This window comes from Teleopsis dalmanni, chromosome 1 (genome assembly GCF_002237135.1).
Source record: "Teleopsis dalmanni isolate 2A chromosome 1, ASM223713v2, whole genome shotgun sequence".
Classification (NCBI taxonomy): Eukaryota; Metazoa; Arthropoda; class Insecta; order Diptera; family Diopsidae; genus Teleopsis; species Teleopsis dalmanni.
In genome coordinates this window covers 101,623,392-101,646,707 of record NC_051846.1, presented here as the reverse complement: position 1 = coordinate 101,646,707, position 23,316 = coordinate 101,623,392, and the positions used below count along the sequence as shown (strand labels likewise).

Sequence of the window (23,316 nt, the reverse complement as noted above, 5' to 3'; positions counted from 1 at the left end):
TGATGGTGGTGAAAGGTTCTTCGGCTATTGTAGTAAGCATCATTCCAGCTGGTTTATTCATCATAGGTTTATATTTTTGACATAAGTCACATCGTTTAACGTAATTAGCGATATCCTTGGCCATCCCAAGCCAGTAATAATGATTCTGCACTCGTTTGATAGTTTTCCTTATGCCAAAATGTCCAGCATGTCTTTCATTATGGTTTTCTTCTATTACGCGTTGATGTTGTTCTTCGGGAACACATAATCTCCACTTGCTTTCAGTTTGTTCAGTCTGAGTTATTGGAAGATATTTTTCACTTGGTCTCTCACGAGTGTTCTGAAACTTTCTTCGATACCATTTTCTCGGTTCCTTGTTTTCTAGAGTGGTTATTATTTGATTGATATCTCCTACTGGTTGTGTTGACAGAGTGTCTGCCACTACGTTGTGTTTGCCGCGCCGATATTGTATATCAAACTGGAATTGTTGAAGTTCTAATGCCCAACGTGCAATGCGACCAGTGGGATTCTCGATGGAGTTGAACCATTTCAGTGCCAAATGGTCTGTGATAATTGTAAAATAATAGCCCTCCAGATATGCCTTCATTTTTCGGATTGCCTATACTATGGCCAAACATTCCTTCTCTGTTGCTGAGTAGTTGATTTCAGGTGTGGTAAGATGCCGACTAGCATAGGCTATGACTTTTTCTATACCCTCGAAATTCTGTGTAAGGACGGCCCCTATTCCGATATTGCTGGCATCTGTTTGCAGATAGAAGCGTTGATTAAAATTAGGGCATGCTAGCACAGGTGCTTCTGTGAGACGTTTTTTTATTTCGAGTAAGGCTCCTTGCTGTTTGTTATCTTACTTCCAATGTTTCCCCTTCTTCAACATCGTAGTCAGTGGATGAGTAATTTTTGCAAATCGGCGATACCAAGACGCGATCCCAAGGAATCGTCTTATTTGTCTGATGTTGGCAGGAGGTTGTAAGTCGTGTATAGCTGCAACTTTGTCTGGGTCCGTATGAATTCCCTGTGTACTGACTAAGTGCCCCAGATATTTAGTTTCTGTTCGGAAAAATTCGCTTTTATCCACATTTATCCGGAGGTTGGCTGCTTTCAAGCTACTCAGTACTTCTTTTAAATTTTCTAGATGGTGCTCGAATGATGTACCAGTTACAATGATGTCATCTAAGTACGCGAAAGCGTATAGTTCAAGATCTGCTCCTATCACTTGATCGAGGGCTCTTTGAAACGTCGCTGGTGCTGAATGGAGACCAAAAGGCAACACTCGCCATTGGAACAAACCTCTTCCGAGCACTGTAAACGCCATGTATTGCTTGCTATTTTCATCCATTGGGATCTACCAATAACCGTCCTTGAGACCTATACTGCTAATATACTTAGCATTACGCAATCGGTCACGAATGTGATGGATTCGGGGCAATGGGTATGCATCAGGTATAGAGTGAGCATTCAACTGCCGGTAGTCTACGCAAAATCTCCACTCGCCATTCTTTTTGCGGACTAACACTATTGGTGCACTGTATGGACTTCGAGACGGTTCGATGCATCCTTTACTTAGCAGTTCAAAGTTACACTTTGTAGGTGATATTAAGTTTAGAATTTTTGTTTATCAGCCAGATTAGTTCTTGTTGTTTGAGTTTAATTTAGGTTACTTTAGTTTCTATATGCTTTTTCCACGTAAGCCTTCGGTCGAGGTGCATTCCCAAGTATTTTGTGTCATTGCATTGTGGTATTATTTTTCCATTAATACGAAGGGCAGGACAGGTATCTCGTCGTAGAGTGAAGGTTATATGTACACATTTCGATTCATTAACTATTATTCTCCAGAGATCGAACCATTTTTGCAGTTTGTTGAGGTGGTCTTGAAGTGATATTGTGGCTGTGAATGGGTCGTCGCTATGTCTGCTGTGAAAATCAGATACAGCAAGAGGACCAGTACGCGCCCTTGGAGTACACCGGCCATAATGGGGAAGGCATTGGAGACAAAAGAATTTTGTTTTATAATAAATCGTCTATTTGAGAGGTAGTTTTTGATAACTGATGATGTTTGCGTTGGAGGCAACTGTAAAATAAAATTTTCTATGTTCTATGCGATTTCTTTCTTTGAGTAATCTCTGAAATGCTCTCGTCAGATTCTTGAGTTGTGTTTTAATTCGAGGAGATTTTTGCTGTTGCCATTAGCGTCGTACAAGGATTGCAATTTCGTTCGTTGTATGGTAGTTTATAGGTTTGTGGGGTATTGGGAGTGGGAGTGGAGGATATGTTAAGGTCGAGTTTTGATATCACGTTCATCAGGGATTTTCCTTTTGATGATATAACTCTTGAGCCTCAGAATGCATGTTTGGCATTGCAGTCGCCGGCCGCTATGAACTTGGGTCTTTGTGAAATATTCTTCGAATTGGAGTTCCGTTATTTTATACCTTGGTGGACAATAAATTGAGGTTATAGTCATACCTTTTATGTACTCTTCTAGGCATATGCTTATCGTCAGCATATATTCTGCTTCAAGGTTGTGACTCGGGAAGTGTTTAATGTTATTTTTTATGAGGACAGCATATCCGCCTCTTGCTCGTCCACTTATGTGTTTCCAATCGTAGAGTATGTAGCCAGGTATCTTAAAGTAGCTTTTCTCGTTAAAATGGGTTTCAGAGATAAGCATGACGTCAATTTGATGTCATTGTAAAAACAATACAAGTTCGTTTTTATGTTAGCTTAAGCCTTTAGCATTCGAGAAACAAATTTTGATTGCATTCATGGTTTGGATAGGATTGAAAGCAGGATATTTTGATTTTGAATCATTCCCTGCATCATATTTTGCTTGGTGTTCATAAATTGTGTCATATTTTCCATAAACAGTCGGATCATGTTTTCGATATTTGGAGATGACTTAGTAGAGCTTTTATTTTGGACGGTTCTTGAGACAGTAAATCCTCAATTAGTAGTACACTGCACAGGATTTTTACGCTTGTGCGGTTCTTCTACTAATATTTTTCTGTGGAGTAGAAATTGTTGGGAATAAATTGTGTGAGCCTCGTTCGATCTGAGTTTCTTTCGTTCTGGTTCAAGTTATATTACTACATTAAAAGCAGTGTCGAAACTTTATTACGGTTTTTAAAGTTGTACACAGATTTGGTTTTAAATCCTTCTTCAACAAGTGCTTCTTTAATTTCTGCTGTGTTCAAATCTGGTTCTACTCCTCTTATAACCACTGTTAATCCTTTGGCAGTTTTTAATTGATATGTGTAAAAGTTTTTACCATTTTTTTCGAGGTTATTTACAACTGTTCTGTAATGTTTTTCTTCGCTGATCGAAATTTTTGTTTCATCCACATTTCCTTTACGAAGTGGCACAACATGGAATGAATACTTGCCAATACTTTGTGTTAGGGAGTATATAAGACCATTTGAGTTACACGCAGAAATATAGGTGGCGGTTTCTGGATATCATCTTCTAAGTTTTCTTTTTATGATTTGTACATATTTATCCATGCCACGGACTTTGGTGAATCAGGATGATTTGTTATGTTACTATTCTTTTGCAATATATTTGGCAATATGTTAACATGTTGCGCTGCATTATTTGGTTGCGCTGATGCTGTGTTATTTTTCAAAGTTGGCTGGACTTTGCGGCCAGCTTAATTGCTTGGAAGAAGTTTCACTTACCGAGTATGAGCGTTGCCTTTGGGATTGGTTTCTCTAGCATTGCTGTTTGGTACGTGGTTGGCTTCTCAGAACTACCATTTGCTATTGAGTAGCATATGGGTGAGTGGTTTGTGCCTCCGCTATACGAGGGCGGTGATCTATTAATTATCATATTGTGGTTGGTAGCACGGAATTCAGCTGAGCAGCCAACTGTCTGTGAATAATTTTTTTTTTTGTGTTGTGAAAAAGAAACTTTTACTTTTTAGTTATTTAATTATAAACCTTTAAAGTTCTATTTTAAATGGCCCGAAAAATATAATATATATTAAAGAAATATAAATATGTATTAATAATAAATATAATATAAATTTATAATATAATGTAATATAAATTTTAATTTAACTTAAGAATTTATCAATCAATAAATTTTTGAGTCGTCCTTTCGGGTATTTATTTATTTAGCATAAGTTTGTTATTAATTTCACAATTACACAATTATTCAAATTTGCGACTTATAATTTGTTTAGTTATTCTACCCGTTTGCCACACTCTTCTTGTAAATTTGTTTTTGAGTGTGTGTGATTTGGAAATAAGTAAACAAATTCGGAAACGAAGTTAAAATTCACTTTATTTACAAAAAGAAATAAATAAAATAATATTTTATTTTATCGGGCACTATTATTTTTATTAATCTTGTTTAAGAGTCACTGTCTCGATTATTTGTGATGAGTTTAATATCACTTTTTAAGTTTTTCACTTAGAAAACAATAAAGGTTACGGAGTGATTTTTTTGCGTGCCAAGTACTTTTTTTTTTGTGAATATTCACAAGAATATTTAACACAAATACATGTGAAAAACAAATGAAATACAAGACAAAGAAATGTCGCAGCCGGTCAACTGGTCCTAATTCGAGATGAACGATTGCCTCCAAGCTCCTGGGTGCTTAGTCGCATTATTCAAGTACATCCAGGCATGGACGGTGCTTTTCTTGTTGTAACCATCCAAATACAATCAATCATGGTGAAACGGCCAATTACGAAGATTTCTGTTTTAGCAATCGACATTGAAGCACATCCTGAAGCAGGCGAGTAAGATAGACGACAGATCCGGTCGTATCTCCCCGTCCAGGTTAAAACAATGTTTAAAATTACATATTTTAATCTGGCAACCACTGCGTGTGGGTTTCTTTTATTTGTTGGCAAGTTTTCTTTAGTGATCTTCTTCTTTTCTTTCTTTAGTGATCAAGAGCGGTGATCGGTCGGGTTTTCGTGGCGTGCAGATAATTTGTATTTCCATTTATTTATTTATTAAGTAAATAAGTAAATATTATTATGAATTGTTAATTAAAGTATTGAATGAAATTTTGATGTGTGAGCTAAAACAAACTATATGAAATGAAAAAAAAAAAAATATGAAAAAAAATTGGCTTCGTTTGAGCAAAAAATAATAGACTTGTCTGATAATTTGACTAAAAATGGCAACGAATTAGGTGCTGAATTGGTAAAAACCATCAAAAATAATGAAATTCAAAGCGAAACGTACGCCGCGAAATTAAAGATGAAAAACAATCCAAATATTCCAATAACGCTAAAACCTAAAAATAAGCAATTAAGTGAAGCAACTAAAAATGATTTAAAAACTAAAATAAATCCATCAGAGCTTAATGTTAAAATTTGTGGTGTTCATTCTAAACATGATGGAAGGGTAACAATAAAATGTGTAACCTCAAAAGAGAGAGAAATTCTTGCAAAAGAAATTAAAAAGAAATTAAGTAAGAACTATGAAATTGAGACACCTGCTATGCGAAACCCTAAAATCCTTATTACCGGCATGAGTGAGCGTTTGGAAAATGATAAATTTCTCCAAGCAATAAGAAATCAAAACAATATGGAGATTAAATATATTAAAGTCTTGAAAATATATGAGTCGTTCAAAAATAAAAACATTTTTAACGCGTTAGTTGAATTAGATGGCATAGCTTTCAAGCAAGTTATGTGTGTTCGTAGACTTAATATTGGCTGGGAACGATGCATAGTGTACGAAAACTTGAATTTAATGCAATGCTACAAGTGCTGGGGTTTTAACCATAAAGCGTCTGTTTGTAAGGAAAGTGTGCATGTATGTGCAAAATGCGGTGAAGCTGGCCACATATACAAAGAATGTAAAAGCAGCGTTCTAAGATGTGTAAACTGTATCAAAGCCAAGAAAAATCTAAATCTGAATGATCTCGACATAGACCATGATTCCAGGGACCTAAAATGTAAAACCTTACAAAGGAAACTTAGACTGGAAGCTGAAATGACTGATTATCAACTTTGATGGACCACAAAACTTTGTTAAATATATTTAGTAAACAAAATTGCGGTCTTAATGTGGTACATTTTAATGCTAGAAGCCTAACTGATCTAAAATTTGACTACATTAGGACTGTTTTTGAAAACTCCGATGTTGATATCATATGCGTTTCGGAAACTTGGTTTAATAGCGACATCAGTAGCTTATTTCTGTCAATGAACAATTATATTTTATACCGCCATGATAGGAGGCAAAGGAGAGGAGGCGGGGTGGCAATTTATTGCAAGTCTCATTTAAAAAGTAATTTGGTATGTATATCTGGTGAGTCTGACATTGAATTTGTTGTTATAAGCATCAATGTTGGTTTTCAGAAAATATTGGTGGGGTGCGTGTATAATTCACACAAACGCTTTAGTTGCGATCCATTTTTTGATTCACTGCAACCCATTGCGCTTAATTTCGACTTCTTAGCAGTACTTGGTGATTTCAATAATGATCTTCTCTCAAACTGTGGTAATGTTTGCCGTTTAAATGATCTTATTGCCATGTCGGGCTCAAATATTGTCAATAGGACCATACCTACTAGATATGCCAATAATGTTAAGCCTAGTCTTCTGGACATAATTGCAGTTTCTGATATAAGCAAATTGTTGTTGTTTGAACAGATTTCATTTGTTTCAGATCATGACCTACTATTTATTACGCTTGACTTCAAGAAAACTAAAAAATCCATCTCAACTAGATTTTCTTTTTGGGATTATAAGTCAATTGATTCAGTGGGATTATTTTGTGAACTTAATTCAACTGAATGGAATGAATGTTGGTCTGGTATTTCAGTTGATCAAAAATTAGATGCATTTAATAAAAAATTGCTTAGCCTTCGTCATCGGTATGTACCTTTTCGTACTATTACCGTCAATAATGTTTCTTGCCCATGGTTTAGTACTACAATAAAACGTTTTATTAATTTAAGAAATAGAAAATATGCAGTTTGGAAAAAGTACCCTACGGAATATAACTGGATGAAGTTTAGAATTGCTAGAAATGTAGCTGCTAGAACTGTTTTTAAGGCTAAGTCAGATTACTATGAATCTAAGCTTGGTGGTACTAAATCTACTAAAACCCTTTGGAATAATATTAAAATGCTTGGGGTTACAAGAAAAAGTAAAAATATATGCAATATGGACCCAAATGCTCTAAATAACTTCTTTGTTTCTTCTGTAGAGGATAATGGTAGCTCTTCTTCAGTATTCTTTGATATGAATATTGTTGACGCTAATGAAGGCTTTAGTTTTTACTGCGTCAGTGAAGATATTGTTTTTAAGAATTTAATGAATATTAAGTCTAATGCTGTTGGGCTAGATGAAATTCCTCTTAAATTCATAAAGCTCATTTTACCATTTATAATATCTCCATTAACTCATATTATAAACTATTGCATTACTACCTCTACATTTCCAGTGGCATGGAAACAAACTAAAGTTATTCCAACTGAGAAAAAAGTTAATGCTTCATTAGTTTCTGACTATCGACCTATCAGTATTCTTTCTTCTCTCTCCAAAGTGTGTGAGGCTATAATGTCTGAACAGATTCGTAATCATCTAAACGTTTTTCATCTGCTATCTCCTTATCAATCTGGTTTCAGAAAAGGTCATAGTTGTGCGTCTGCCTTGCTGAAAATCCTTGAAGATATTAGATTAAGTTATGATAGGGATTTGGTTACTTACTTATGCCTTCTAGATTTTTCAAAAGCATTTGATCGAGTTGATCACGCGTTGCTCTGTAAAAAGCTCATAAATAAGTTCCACTTCTCCAGTTTAGCTTCTAAATTTATTTTTAGTTATTTAACTGAGAGATCTCAGTCAGTAGTTATTGATAATAAATTTTCAAATTTTAAACTTCTGTTTTCTGGGGTTCCTCAAGGATCGATTCTTGGGCCATTGCTATTTTCGATCTATATTAATGACGTTTTCTCAGTATGTCAATTTTCGAGGCTACATGGATATGCCGATGATATACAAATGTATTATTCGTGTCGGAGTGATAATTTAAATGATATTGTCACAAAGATCAATATAGATTTAACATGCATACATCGCTGGGCGATTGAAAACAATATGCTGCTAAATGCAGATAAAACCATCATATTGCCGCTTAGTAGGTCTGAATTAAACTTAGACGAATTACCATCGGTAGCTATTGGAAACTCAATTATTAAATATAGTGCATCAGTTAAATGTCTAGGATTTAATTTGAATTCAAAGCTACATGCCTCTGATCATATCAATCATGTCGTTAGGAAATCATTTATTTGCCTCAGATATTTGAATTTATCTGCCAAGTATACCCCTGTCCATGTCCGTGGCTTATTGGTCAGACAACTAATATTGCCTATAATTACTTATGCCGCGTTGGTGTACTGTAAACTGGACTACGAGTCTCTTGCTAAACTGAGAACTGTAGTAAACTGTTGTACTAGATACGTCTACGGCCTTAAACGTTTTGATCATCTAACAGTTTATAGAAATGCTATACTGGGTTGTGACATTGAGCAGTATTTAAATATTCGAATCTGCCTATTTCTGTTCCAATTAAAAACTTCTAAATATCCTGAGTACCTTTATAATTGCTTGCAGCCTATGCGTTCCACAAGATCTCTTCTTTTCATAATTCCAAGATTTAATTTTGTTGCTACCACTAGGTTTTTCTTTATTCATTCAATTCGATTATGGAACGCATTACCAAGTTCAACCCGAAATGCATGTGATTTAAGAGTTTTTAAAAAGTTATTGTTAACTGAACTTATTTAATATATTATTTTTATTTTAAATTAAATGTTAATATTAGTTTAATTTTTATACTTCCTTTTTATTATATAATAATATCCAATTTGAAGTTATAGCAAAATTGTATTTTAACTCAATTTTATTATTTTCTACTATTTGTAATTTTCAAAATAAATTGTACTTGAATAAATATCTTGTTAGCTTTTAAGTTAGTTTTTAAGATAGTGCAATAAAAAGCATGTACTTAATGCACTTAATATTATAAATAAAAATAAAATAAATAAAACTACTGTACGATTAAAAACTTATTATGTAAACAGGCTGCAATAAGCGCGGCTGTTAGCTCTAACTTTGGTAAAGTGAGTTCGCTTTTTATTTTTAAAAAGACTTACTCTGTTTTTAGAACATATAAACCTTGCGAATAATTTACCACTAGACAAAATTTCTCGTACATATGCAAGAGATCCGTAAGCACTCGGGCACGCATCTGCAAATACATGTAGCTGAATTATTGAAAAATTTGACTTTACCAAGCATTGACTAATAGTAAAATATTTTAAATTATGTAAATCATCACACAATTTATTAAAATCATGCGTTAAGCTTTCAGGTAAAATAGAGTTCCAGTTTAAATTTTTTTCTTAAATATCATCTGCAATAGTGTTTTATTTTTACGGTAAATAGACTTTAAAATCTTAAGGAGTCATAAACTCCAGCCATAATTTTTAACACATTGCGTTTAGTTGGTCTTAAATTCCGAAAAATCTCTACACAGTGATCTAAATTTACAAATAAATTATCTTCATAAATGTTCCATAAAACGCCAAGCACCTTTTGTATCAGATGCTGATCTTCATTATTTTCTTCAAATTTTCATCGTAAGTCTTCGCTGTTGGAGGTATACTTCCGCTAATTAAAACCCCCTATTTTCTTTATTTTCATTGCAATGAGGTATAAGTATTAAGCTTCTTGAATAGTTGGTAGACTAGTTATTAAGTCTTCTACGTGAATTGAGTTTTTTAGGTTGTCACATATTAAACCATGTTGCTCCACATTGCTTTGCAGATGTTGCTGCATTGTCGACGCTAACAAAAAAGGACTAGATGTCACACCAAAATTTACCATTGCCATTCGATAAATTACAATTTCCGCTGGTTTGCTATCATCTCTTAAATTTTTATACCAGAGGAAACGATAACTATCTCAATGAATCTGATTTAATGAAATTTGTAAAAATGCTTTTTCTATATCTACACTCATTGCAATTTTGTGACAACGAAACTTTAGCAATATTAAAGTTAAGTCTGACAATAAGTTCTTACCTGAATCAAGCATATCATTAAGTGGTGCCATTCTTGGATAATAGCAATGGTGTTTAGGGCTTTCGGGTTAGGCTAAGGCCCCTATGCATTGCGACCAGTTTGATCTATTATGCACCCATTTGTATTTAGATATTTAGTATCTCGAGGAACCGAATCAATTCCTTCGGAGGGAGTTTTCGAAGGTCTTCATCCTCTAGTTAGTGTGCATCTAAAAGTTTGTTTCTTCTGTGGCCTAGTGTATCACAGTTGGTGATGAGAGTGACTTTGGACTCTTCTTATTTAGGTTAGGAGCATTATTTGCTCTTTTAGCATCAAAATTTAAGAATTTTGTGGAATGATATAGGCCGTCTATTCTATTCCAGTATTCATTGATGATTTGTTGGATCCATTCTTTGGTCTCCTGTTTTATGTTCGTTTTTTATGTTTTAGTTCTTCTGCCCCTTTCTTGGCATAAAGATTCGCGTTTACGTTGCCTTCATGTCCGGGTATCCAAAACAGAGAGACCTGGTTGTGGGTGGCTAGTTGGTTTCGTGCTTTGTTATGCTCTATAAGAACTTTTCATGTGAATGTATAGCTTTGTAGAGCTTTGAGAACTGATTAACTGTCTGAGAGTATATTCAGTTTAAGTCTCTTGAGTCCTCTTTGGAATAAGCTCTCCACAGTCTCCATTATAGGATAGAGTTCTGCATGAAAAATTGTGGAATCTGTGCTTGATTTGTGAGGTCTGGCTCCCACTATTCCTGCTCCAACACCTTGAAGCGTTTTGGATCCATGAGTATACCATTTTTGCGAATCGTCATGTAACCATGTTGGGTTGGCATTCTAATCCCTCCTTGAAATGAAGATGGTTCTATACCTCTTAGTGAAATTGAGTACTGGGTCTGTGTTTTCAATTGCCTGGGTCATATATGTAATGTTTTTCGCCCTGATAAGGATTTGTAGGTGTCCAGTGAAATTTCGTGGTTTGAATTTTTCTTTCATGTGTATGTTAGTGAGAGTGCTTGCATTGCAGCTTCCTCTTGTGTTGTTAGGTGTAGGGGTGGTAAATTTAGCAGTGCTTCCATGCCAGCAGTCGGGGTAGTTCTCATAGCCCCTCTGATATTTAGGCACGCCAGCCTCTGTAATTGACTCAGTTTAGATATAGCTGTAGTTTGTTTAGTTTTTCTCCACCACACCAATGCCTCATATAGTATGATGGGTCTAATCATTTGGGGCTTAGGTCTCAGGATTTTCCTAGAAGTTGTTTTGTGGTCCAAAGATTTTTCTTAGTCTTTCTAATTACTGAATTGAGGTGTACTTCCTAAGAGAGTTTTTTATCCAGCATAATTCCTAAATATTTTGCTTTTTCCTTAAGGGATGCCTCTAACTTGTTTATTGTTAGTGTGGGGATATCAAACAGCCTTTTCCTGGTAAATGGTATAATGGTTGTTTTGGTAGGATTAATGATAGTCCTTCTTTTCTACACCACTCCCATGTTGTATTAACAGCATAATGATTATTGATATATCATCTGCATATCCAATCGTTTTATACCCTTTGTTGTTGAGGATTTGTATTAGGTTGTCAGCTACTAAAGACCATAACAATTGTGAGAGTACTCCCCCTTGCGGGCACCCTTTTACTGCTGTAACACTAAGATTGATTTGTCCTATAGAGGCTGTAATCTTTCTTTGGTTTAGCATATTGCCTACCCATTTTACTATTGCTGGATTTGCTCCTCTGTTGAAGAGTGCTAGTTCTATTGTTTTAAAGTTTGCGTTATGAAGGCCCCTCAATGTCCATAAATGTACCAAGTGCTGCTTCCTTTAGATATAGGGCCTTTTCTATAATTTGTACAATTGTATGAAGTGCCGTGACTATAGATTTGCCTTTTTGGTATGCAAATTGTATCTTGTGTAGCGGATTGCTGGGTACAACTTCTCCTCTTAGATGGCAGTCGAGTATATTTTCCATGGTTTGAAGCATGAAAGACGTTAAACTGATTGGTTTGTAGGATTTAGGAGATTCAGGATGTTTATTTCCTCCCTTTGATAAGAATATTATCTTAACCTCTCACCATATATTTGGGACATATCCCAATGTTAAACCGGATCTAAAGTTATGAACCAAAATTCGTTGCAGTGTTACGGACGCTTTAGAGAGTAGGGCTGGGAATGCACCATCTGATCCCAGTGATTTGTAGAGTTTTAATGAATTTTTAGCCCATTGTACCCTCTCAAAGGTAACTATTTTGTTTAGGTATAATGGAGTTTCTAGTCCAATGGTTGTTGTGGACTAGCGCCTCGTGATCAATGTCAATGATTGCGTTGAGTCGACAATCAGGGAAATGAGTTACAAGAAGAAGCTCTAGTGTGTCAACAAAGGAATTTGTGAAGGTTCCGTGTGGTGTTTTTAGTGTACTAATTGGATGAGTAACCCCTTTGGAAAGTGACTTTTGTATTCTTACAGTATTCGGGACATCATTAAGTTCCTCACAGAAGTTTTTCCAAGAGTTCCTTTTTGATATCCTTAGTTCCTTGTTGTATGATGTTACGGATTTCCTATATTCTTCCCATGTATTATGTTTCTTTGCGTCGTTGAATTGTGATCTTGCTATTTTACGCAACTTGGCAAGTTCTCTATTCCACCAGGGAACCCTTTTTGTTGAGGGTTTTGTTTTGAGTGGGCTTCATTCGTGATATGATAATGTTATGGAGTTGATCATAATTAGGTTAGTTAGATTCTAGACAGTCTGGGTATTTCTTTCAGTTGGTTGTTCTAGGGCTTCTATAGGACATTAAGCCCTACTTAACCCCCTTATTTCAAAGAGTATATATTTATGTGACTATGTGATCAAATCAAGTGAGTTATTGGTTATGAATGACAAGTCAAGAACCTTTTACCGTGTAACGACCCTTTCTTGCAGTCGTTGCTTATTTGCTGAGGTATGCTCAGTCTCGCCAAAGTCGTCACAATAAATTTATAGATTGTGACCAAAATATTCAAAGTGCTGTGGTTTTATAATATAGGGAAACAAATTAACTTTTTATTTCAAGAATCAAGAAAATAAAATAAATATATATATATATATATATATATATATATATATATATATATATATAAACAAAATTTGGATATGAAGTTTTTCTTTCTTAAGGGGGAAAAATTAAAAATTAAATAAATAAATAGAGATGTCTTTTGAGAAGTTTCAGTGCTTGAATGTCCTTGGTAGAACTTTCTCCTTTCCCCTGGTGTTGTATTCTTCTGACTTTATCTAAGAGTATGGGAATTATTTCTTTCATATAAAATATCCTTATGTATTTTAATTTTAATTTTAGCAACTATTTTGGACACAGTCGACGTGAAACCACCTGTCGTATCTTAAGAGTTATTATACCTTGATTTCGATATATATTTCATATAAAATGTCGCTATGTATTTCAATTTTGGCAACTATTTTGGACACAGTCGACGTGAAACCACCTGTCGTGTCTTAAGAGTTATTATACCTTGATTTCGATATTTCTTTCATATAAAATATCCTTATGTATATAAACTCGACCGAGCTTTTGTGTAGCGTATCATTTTTATTTACAGCTGATCTCACATAATTCTTGTTGAATTTTGCCGTTCTGATTTTCTATTTCATGTTTTGTGCGGAACTCAGCTTGTGCATTTAACTTCTCTTTAAGCTTCTCTTACGGCGAATATTTTTGGCAGTTCTTGTTTTCTTATGTTAACGCTGCTTTGTTTTGATTCTTACAAAACGTGTTTTAAAACTACATTCGGTCGGTGGTGGTTTTTATTTATTTTGTTTGTTACGATAAATAAAATGCAAATATTCATCAAATTTAAAAAATAAAAATAAGAAATTTAATTATAATTATATTATTATATTAATATAATAATAATATTAATATTATATAATATTAATATTATATAATTATAAAATTTATTTAATTATATTTTTATATTTCATTTCAATATCATTTCAGATTAGTTTAAGGTATTATTAAGGCTTGCAAGCGGTTTGGGTTTTGGTAAATTGTTTTGAATAAATATTTTAAATATTAATTAATCTATTTAATTCCAGATATTTGCAACATTTATTATCAGTGAGTCTACTTTTTCCAAGTTTAAATATAAATATAAAAAGTGTGTCGTTTTAAAAAAAATTGTGTTGTATTGATATGCTTTAGTTCGTGTTGTTATTGTTTTTAGTGCACGTTTATATAGGTGAAAATGCTGTTTCAAACTGTTGACAGTTCGACAGTTTGAGTGATATTGATTTCTTTTTAAATTTTTTTTCAAATATTTCAAATTTCAAATATAATAAATTCAATTATAATAAATAAATATGAGCTGAAAGTATTGATGTGTTAGTTTTGTGCGAGTGCCAGATTCACCATCATATTGAATCATTGCAACCTGTTGAAGATGCACAACATAAATTCTTGCAAATATACTTCATGGGCAATATGATGGAACAACTTGAACGGCGTCAAGAGATCAACACTGCAATGAAAATAGCAATTCTTCAAGATCTGCATCAACTACTTCATGAACATCATGCATTAGTCAGGCTGTTCAAGACTGCGTTGGAGTGCATGCCACATGATAACTACAAAGTTGTGATCAGAGCGGTTAAACGACCAGCAGAAACACATGAATGCAAATTTAACGCTCCAACAATAGATGAAGTTGCAATCCTGATCGTTGGAGAAAACTTGACCACACGCGATATTGTGCTTACACGACCCGATACTGGGCAACTGCAATAAGTATGTGAAACACACCGTTCATATGACACGTTGCAATACCCACTGATATTTTGGCAAGAAGATGATGGATATCACTTCAATATAAAAATGATAAACCTATTGAATGGTGGGTATCAACATCATAGTTTTCAATTCAGAATACAGACGTGAGACTTACTTCTAAGATACTAATTTTACTTTTTTTAAATCAGGTGAGAAAACTACCAAGAAAATTAGTTCGTGTAATCCAAAATGGAAAGAAATTGTTCAAATGCTGCTTCCTGGACAGACATCAAGTGATCGGCACGACATCACTGCACGTGTATTCAAGCACAAAATTCGATCGCTGATGAATCTAAAATTAATTATAACATTCATTGACTTTTACGCGGTACGAAGTTCACGGGGTCACCCAATATTTTTATATAATAAAAAATATCTTTAATTAAAAAAAATGTATTCCTACCAAATATATTTTCAATTTAGAGAGGAATGCAATAAGAACACAAAACTATAATTCGTATAAAGCATAAATTAAATAAATAAATTATAAATTAATAATAAATTATAAATTTTAATTGATGCTTACCTGCATCCTACCGGCTGCGCCAAAATGTCGTGGTCCCATTGTATTTTGAATGAAACGCATGGTGTATGGTAGATATTATAATTTTTTTATTAATTGTTCATGCAACTCTAGTCGCTGTCGCTGCTTCTGCTCGCTCGTCTGTCACCGTAGTTCCGTTGCTGTGGTTGTTGCTGTAAATGGAGACTATTGTTGCTGTTGCTGATGATGTGTTGTTCATGATGTAGAGACTAACATTGTATGCTGTAGTTGGGCCCACGTTGTGTGCTGTAGTTGATACTGCTGCTGTTGTTGCAGTATTTCTGCAGTTAAACTTTCTCTTTAATTATTGTTCTCATATGTTCAATTGAGTTGTTATTGGTTTTAGCTTATATGTTGGCTTTACCAAATATTTTGCAGTTAAACTTTTTCTTTAATTATTATTCTCATATGTTTAATTTAGTTGTTATTGCTGTTTTGTAAATTTATTAAATTATTTCTTTAATTTAATAAAGTGTTACACGCATTTAAAAATATTATTTTATTATTACGTTTTTAGCTTAAATGTTGGCTTTACCAATTATTTTGCAGTTAGACTTTTTCTTTAATTATTATTCTCATATGTTCAATTTATATTAAATTCGCACACTATGGTAAGTACATACTACTGTATTCAGTTTATCAATTGTGTAATTAGCACAAGAAAAATGTTAGTTATAATTTTTATTATTTAATTCTATTAGCAACACATTTCATTAGCAAAGCAATTTTATTCACTTCAGTTCATTTATCACTCGATTCTAACACTCGAACCGCCGCGCTGAAAACAGCACTTGATCACTCTAGCTGGTTAAAACAGCGACTCTTCTTCCAATACTTCTGTACTTTCGTAACAGCTTCAAAAGGAACGTGTTTGCAGGTCACGTTTCGTAGTGTCAGCACATTGCTTTCTAGGATTATCCGGATATTATCGGAGATTTGTAAGGAATTATGCGGCAATAGCAAAGCCACTGACTGCATACCTCTGAGAAGAAAATGTCATATTGGAATCAAACAATCAAAAAATACTAAAATAAATTTAAATATGAATGCAGTAAAAGCATTTAATAAATTAAAGCAAATATTAGCTTCAGAGGATGAACTTCTACAGCATCCAGACTACGATAAAGCCTTCGAGCTTACCCCTGATGCACCATCAGTTGCTTTAGGTGCAGTATTGTCCCAAGAGGGTAGACCAATAACTCTAGAACCCTCTAGAACCCTAAGTGTGAAGAAAACTACGCTACAAATGAACGCGAACTACTAGCAATTGTTTGGGCTTTACAAACATTACGTCACTACTTATATGGTGTTGGAAACCTAAAAATCTTTACAGCTCATCAACCTCTCACATTTTCAATATCGGATAAGAATTTTAATTCAAAAATTAAAAGGTGGCGTGCATTTATAGATGAATTTTCCCAAAATTCTTCTATAAACCAGGGAAAGAAAACAAAGTAGCAGATGCCTTATCTATCAATATATTAATAATTTGACTTTAGACGAAATACAGTCCACAGTGAAGAATCCTCATCTGATATAATTAAAACAGTAAACACCCCTGTAAACCAATTTAAAAATCAACTAATTTTGTCCCATTACAATTCAAATAATAAAAACACTAAAATCCTATTAAAGAGATTTGTACGCCACACAATAAATTTTAAAAACACAGAATTTCTGTTAAATACAATCAAAGATAAAATAAACATAAATGTAATAAATGGTCTACACTGCGATCGAACAACTTTGGCAACAATTCAAAATATATTGAAAAGGGAATATTCAGGTGTTAAAACTTGTCATCGATTTGACTAATAGGGAGGATCAAATGGAGACAGCAACAACGGAGCACAACAGATGTCTCCACGAAAATCGTAAGCAAATAATGGAAGAATACTACTTCTCAAAAATGAAAACGATTCTCAAAACTATTATCGCAAATTGCAAGATATGCCATGAAAAGAAGTACCAAAGAAAACCACCAAACGAGTTATTGGTGAAACTCCAATACCAAATTATCCCAAAGAAATACTCCATATAGATATTTTAATAATAAATAAGTCGTACTTTTTAACAAGTATCGATAAACAGACAAAATTTGCAATAGTTACACCGATAGTGTCAAGAACAACATCGAATATTAAATTAGATCTGTTACAAATTTTAAATAAATATAAAAAAACCCGGCTTTTCGTTTCGTTTTCACGCAATTTTCCTACCAACACTCCATAGCGAAAACAACAGCCAAGTTGAACGATCACATTCAACGTTATTGGAAATTGCTAGATGTTGTAAGGCTCAGCAGCAAATAGCTGATATAATCGAGCTCATACTACTAGCCACTATTAAATACAATAACACCGTACATTCTGTAACAGATTCCAAACCGGTTGATTTGCTTGACTCTAAAGATAGTAAAACAACTTCAAAAGTTAAAGAAAAAATTATAGAATCTCAAGAAAAACTACTAAGGAGAGCTAATAGAGATATACATCGTACAATCTATAAACCGGGAGACGTAGTCTATATAAAAAGAAATAAACGATTAGGTAACAAGTTTAATAAAATTTTTGAGGAAGGGACTGTCGAATGAGACCTAGGCACTGCTGTCCTAATCAATAGCAGAAAAATTCATAAAAATAATATGGGATGATTATTTTCTTTTGTTTTTTTTATTAGGCTATGTTACTACTATTTTGTAAATTTGCAACATCAAGGATTATAAACTACACACCAGCACATTTCATAGCGGTCACCCATGGAAACGCCGCAATATATGAAAACTATTTTTACCTGGTACACTCAACCAACTTATCAGAATATGAAGAAATGGTTATGGACGACACAAATTCTTTTTATCACGACGTCTACAGTAGAAATATCCTGGTAAAGCAAACACAGGAAATTCAACGAATCATAAAGACATTGTGGACCACACGTCGATTTGCAAGATCGATCGACTTTATTGGATCAGCGGTAAAATTCGTAGCAGGAACCCCGGATCATGACGATTTCCAATTGTTATTAACCAAACAAAATATGCTTATAGAAAATAATAATAGACAGACAAACATTAACTCTGTAATACAGAACCAAATTAGCGAACTCTCAAACAGAATAAATGACTTAAAGTCAGCAAAAAATTCTGATAATTCTATCTCGAAAGAGGAAGAAATTCTAAAACAATATATTATAAATAGAAATAATTATGTTATCAATCATTTAGATAATTTAACTCTTTCTGTGGTCTTGGCAAAAAGTAATATGAATTATCCACTTATCTTAGATAATGTTGAAATAAATGATCTGATTGACTCTGAAAATGTACCACTTAGTTTAAATAACATCTTAAGTGTATCCAAAGTAAAAGTTTTACAAAATAATGAAATCCTTTTATATGTAATAAAAATTCCTAAAATAAATAAATATTGTAATTGAAGACGTTCATAAATTTAATATATCGGGTACATTCCTGATAACATTCGAAAACGAAATTACCATAAACGGAACAAAATACAAATTTAAGTTGAAAAATTTTTTCAGCTATCAGACAAACCACAATAAAACGCTTTTATTTAAAAATTTTAGAAGCAGATATTTCGTTCTTTATTTTAGAACATCTTCAGTGCTATAATAATTATACAAAAAAACTTATAAAAGTTACACATTACAATTAAAAAATTACCTTAAGTTTTTATTAAAAAGCTTAATTTAAGGTTTATAAAATTACAATTAAAAACAATATATACGTAAAGTAACATATATATAAAATGACACTATTAAAGGCACAAATATTAAATTAACAATAATTATTTTTGTTTTTAACATCACATATGTTCGATATCAGACAATAATAAACATAGAAACAAAAATAAGGAAAATGGAATTATAAAATCTATTTTGTTATGTCAAAAACTTTAGTACAACTTATATAGTTGTCTTTGTTTAATAAATTCAAAAAATATGATATACATTATTATTATTTCTCTTAAAACATCTCAGAATCAATATCAAACGGTCAAATTATTTTCTTTCTTCTTTTTGTTTTCTTTTAACCGATATTTGTCAAGTATATTAGAATAAAGAGCACTGAAATTCTCTGTGTCTTTTTTAAAATTCACCACCTGGTTGTAATTTAATATAATGTGTATGACTTCAGCTAGTACTCTTTTTTGGTAATTATTTTCAATTTCAAGAATAGAAGCATCTTCGAAATTGATAGTATGTTTAGCTGAATGATGATGTTCAGATAAGACTGTTTTTTTATAATCATCAGTGCGTCTGCACGTACTTTTATGCTCACTTAACCTTTTTGATAATTTTTGTTTCGTCATTCCTATATAAGATTTATTGCAATCATTACAATTAATCTTATATATGTTAACCTACATCCGAAACGCACAATTGGGCACCTTAAAATTTTTAACAACAGGTGGTCACCTAACCTATGTTTGACAGCGAATGACACAATCGAGTGAAGTAAGAATAACGGAAGTTCGATGGGTAGCGTCGTGAATAAATATATTGTTTTAGTTAAATAAAGTAAAGTAATGTTATGTAAAAAGAAAGTCTATTAACGTTTTGTAGTTAACGCAAAAAACCAAATTTAAATTAAACCAAAGTTTAAAGTTCAGAAGTGGGATTGAATCAATGTCCAAAAGGGGAGTAATTAAAACGTAAGTTTGAATATTTGGCGCAGAAAATTAAAAAACAAACGAACGCAGATATATACGTAATGATGGTGACCATCGAGACACTGACGAAGGAACAGTTGAAGGACTTCTTACAACAGCAAGAGTTATCAACTACAGGTAATAAGGCGGAATTAGTTGCAAGATTAACTGAACACGTGAAGGCAAGCGGCGTAGTTTTACAATTTACAAACGATAATGAGGAATTGCGGGGTGAAAACGAAGAATTGAGAAAACAAATTAGCGAACTGCGGCAAATGGTGCAACAAGTGGCCATTAACCAGAATAACGGTAGAAACAATCAAAACAGTACTTCAGAAATGCCTAGTAAGGACCGTAACGCGCATTCTATACGAGAAATCGCAGAAGTCCTACCCGAATTCGACCCAACGAATGAAGATTCTATTACGGCTACGCAATTTGTCGAACGTGTTGAAGCTGTTATGTCTGTATATGCGTGGCCCGAAAAAAGTGTGCTTCTTGCAGTGTATAGCCGTTTGAAGGGTGTAGCGCGCATGTGGGTGGACGCATCACCAAGAATGCATGCTACTTGGAAGGAGTTCTCAAATGAGCTTGTCACCGAGTTCGGTTGCGAATACGATGAAGCGGATATACATTACAATATGTCGCGCGTTGCTCGAAGGCAAAACGAAACAATAACTGAGTTCATTTTTCGTGTCTCTGCGCTAGGACGACGTCATAATCTTAGTGAGATGGCTATCACGAAATACGCCCGAGAAGGACTAAAACATCGAGAACTACAAATGGCGATTGCTCCGCAAAAATTCGTATCTGTTAAAGAAATGCGTGAAGCATGCGAGAACTTTTTACAAAATTGCATTAAGATAAACGAAAAGCCTTTTCATAATGCGGGTGAAAGCGAACAAAGAATACAATCGTTCAGTAAGGCAAAGAATGTTATGTGTTACAATTGTGGTGAGTCAGGGCACTTGTCAGTAAATTGTGCAAGACCCCCAAAACGTCCTCGTTGTATAGATTGTAATAAGATGCATCCCAAAAATGAACAGCAAAATTGCGGAAAACCATCAGCTTTTGTGCGAAAAACAAGTATTATCGACAATAAATTTCTTAAGAAAATAACGATTGGTGGCAAGCAAGCCATTGCATTTATTGATACTGGAAGCGAATGTAATATGGTCCGAGAAACATTTGCCAACGATATTGGTGGTACGCGCAGCAAAAACCTATTTACCATCAGTGGATTCGGTGGTGGTATAGAACGATCTGAGATACAAATCGACACGGATTTGAAAATCGATGAAGTTGAAAAACCGTTGACGTTGCACGTCTTCAAAGATCGTGTGTTGAATTACGATTTATTGCTCGGGGACAAAATATTCAATAGTGAAAATATACGCGCCGTATATGACAACGGACAGTTCAAATTCTAAGACAAAGTAAAAACGACGTGTAAAATTAATAAACTTAGTCCAATAACGGAAGATGACGTGTGTATGGACACTGTAAATTCGGATTCTAAGGGAAAGCTATTAGAGGTGGTAAATGAATTCCGAGAATGTTTCGCTACAGGTATGGATGGAATCGGCAAAACTAGTGTAGTCGAAATGAAAATTGAGTTAATGACCAACGAGGTGATCGCTCAAGTCACGTATAGAGTTCCGGAACCGAAAAAAGAAATCGTTGCGAAGAAAATTCAAGAGTTGCTCGACAATGATATTATAGCTCCGTCTGAATCAAGTTATGCGAGTCCAATGTTGCTTGTGAAGAAAAAGAATGGCGAACATCGACTTTGCGTGGACTACCGTCGGATTAATCAATTCACTCGAAAAGAATGCTACCCAATGCCCAATATCGAAGAAAGTTTATAAGAAGCAACGAAGTATCGAATCTACATATCGTTAGATCTTAACTGTGGTTATTATCAAATTCCTATAGAACGTAACAGTCGTAAATATTCTGCAGTTGTGGTTCCTGATGGTCTGTATGAGTTTAAACGGATGCCGTTCGGGCTGAAGAACGCACCAGTCCTGTTTCTACAATTGATGACGAAAATTAAAATGCGCTTGGAACCCAGCGATATGATTCACTACATGGACGATATGCTTGTCGGCGGCAACGATGAAGAAGAACTTCTCGGAAAGTTTCGACGAATTTTAGGTGTAATAAAAGAATTTAATTTAACATTGAATTTAAAAAAATGCGAATTTCTGAAAGATACTATCCAATTCTTGGGACATCAGTTGGGACCCAACGGGATAACGCCAGGTGAAATCAAGACCGAAGCCATACGAAATTTCAACATGTCTACAACGCAAACAGAGGTGCGGCGCTATTTAGAGTTAACGGGATATTTCCGTAAGTTTATACCAGGCTACGCAATTATATCCAAACCGTTGCGACAATTACTTAAGTAAAACTCCGTCTTTAAATGGACAGATCAACAAGCAAACGAGTGCCATCGGACTCACATTTGTTTTACTCCAAAATGACAACGGAGATTGGAAGCCGGTGGCGTACTTTAGTCGATCTACCGCACCGCTGGAAAGGAAATATCACAGTTACGAATTAGAAACGCTTGCAGTTGTCGAATCCGTGGACCGCTTTAAATATTACATCTATGGAAAGTCGTTTACGGTCATTACCGATTGCAATGCTGTAAAATTCGCCATGCAAAAGCGAGAAATGATACCTCGTATAGCCAGATAATGGCTTCGTATCCAAGACTATGACCTCATCATCGAACATCGAAGCGAGCAACGAATGGCGCACGTCGACGCACTAAGTCGTATGCCTAACGAAGACGGTTGCGATCTTGAGGAAGCGACTTTGCGAGTCTGGAGGGCGGAAATAACTGAGGCAGATTGGCTTTACAGTATGCAATTACAAGATAGCAAACTTCAACAAGTCGTAATGAAAATTGAGGAGAAGGATTCACACATTATTAACGACTATAAAATAATTAACGGACGACTGTACAAACGGTATAAAAACCAACAGCTCTTCGTAATATCAAAGGCTTTGCGATGGAAGGTGACACATGATGCACATGTTAAAACAGGACACTTAAGCGTTGACCGAACGATTGAATACTTACTACGGTCTATGTGGTTTGCTCGAATGCGAAACTTTGTCAAATCTTTTGTGAAAGCGTGCATTGATTGCGCCTTCACTAAGCGTCGAGGAGGTAAAAAGGAAGGTGAGTTACATTGCGACAAAATGGAGCCTATTCCGTTCAAAACAATACAC

General features: G+C 34.3%; 1 protein-coding gene across 1 annotated transcript; it reads left to right on the top strand.

Annotated features, from left to right (window-relative positions):
- The first annotated feature begins 4,665 nt into the window (after nucleotides 1-4,665).
- LOC119663039 lies at nucleotides 4,666-14,811 on the top strand. The gene is made up of 3 exons (XM_038072707.1): nucleotides 4,666-4,736; nucleotides 6,359-7,602; nucleotides 14,414-14,811. Exons 1-3 carry the CDS (start codon nucleotides 4,666-4,668, stop codon nucleotides 14,809-14,811), a joined length of 1,713 nt encoding a protein of 570 aa, XP_037928635.1.
- The last annotated feature ends 8,505 nt before the right edge of the window (nucleotides 14,812-23,316 follow it).

What these genes read in the sequence shown, in the direction of transcription:
- LOC119663039 (XM_038072707.1), top strand. Translation starts at nt 4,666, where the DNA reads ATGGTGAAACGGCCAATTACGAAGATTTCTGTTTTAGCAATCGACATT. An exon ending in GCACATCCTGAAGCAGGCGA is followed by an intron (nt 4,737 to 6,358) that starts GTAAGATAGACG and finishes CAAACGCTTTAG; the next exon opens with TTGCGATCCATTTTTTGATT. An exon ending in TTTCAGAAAAGGTCATAGTT is followed by an intron (nt 7,603 to 14,413) that starts GTGCGTCTGCCT and finishes TTGATGTGTTAG; the next exon opens with TTTTGTGCGAGTGCCAGATT.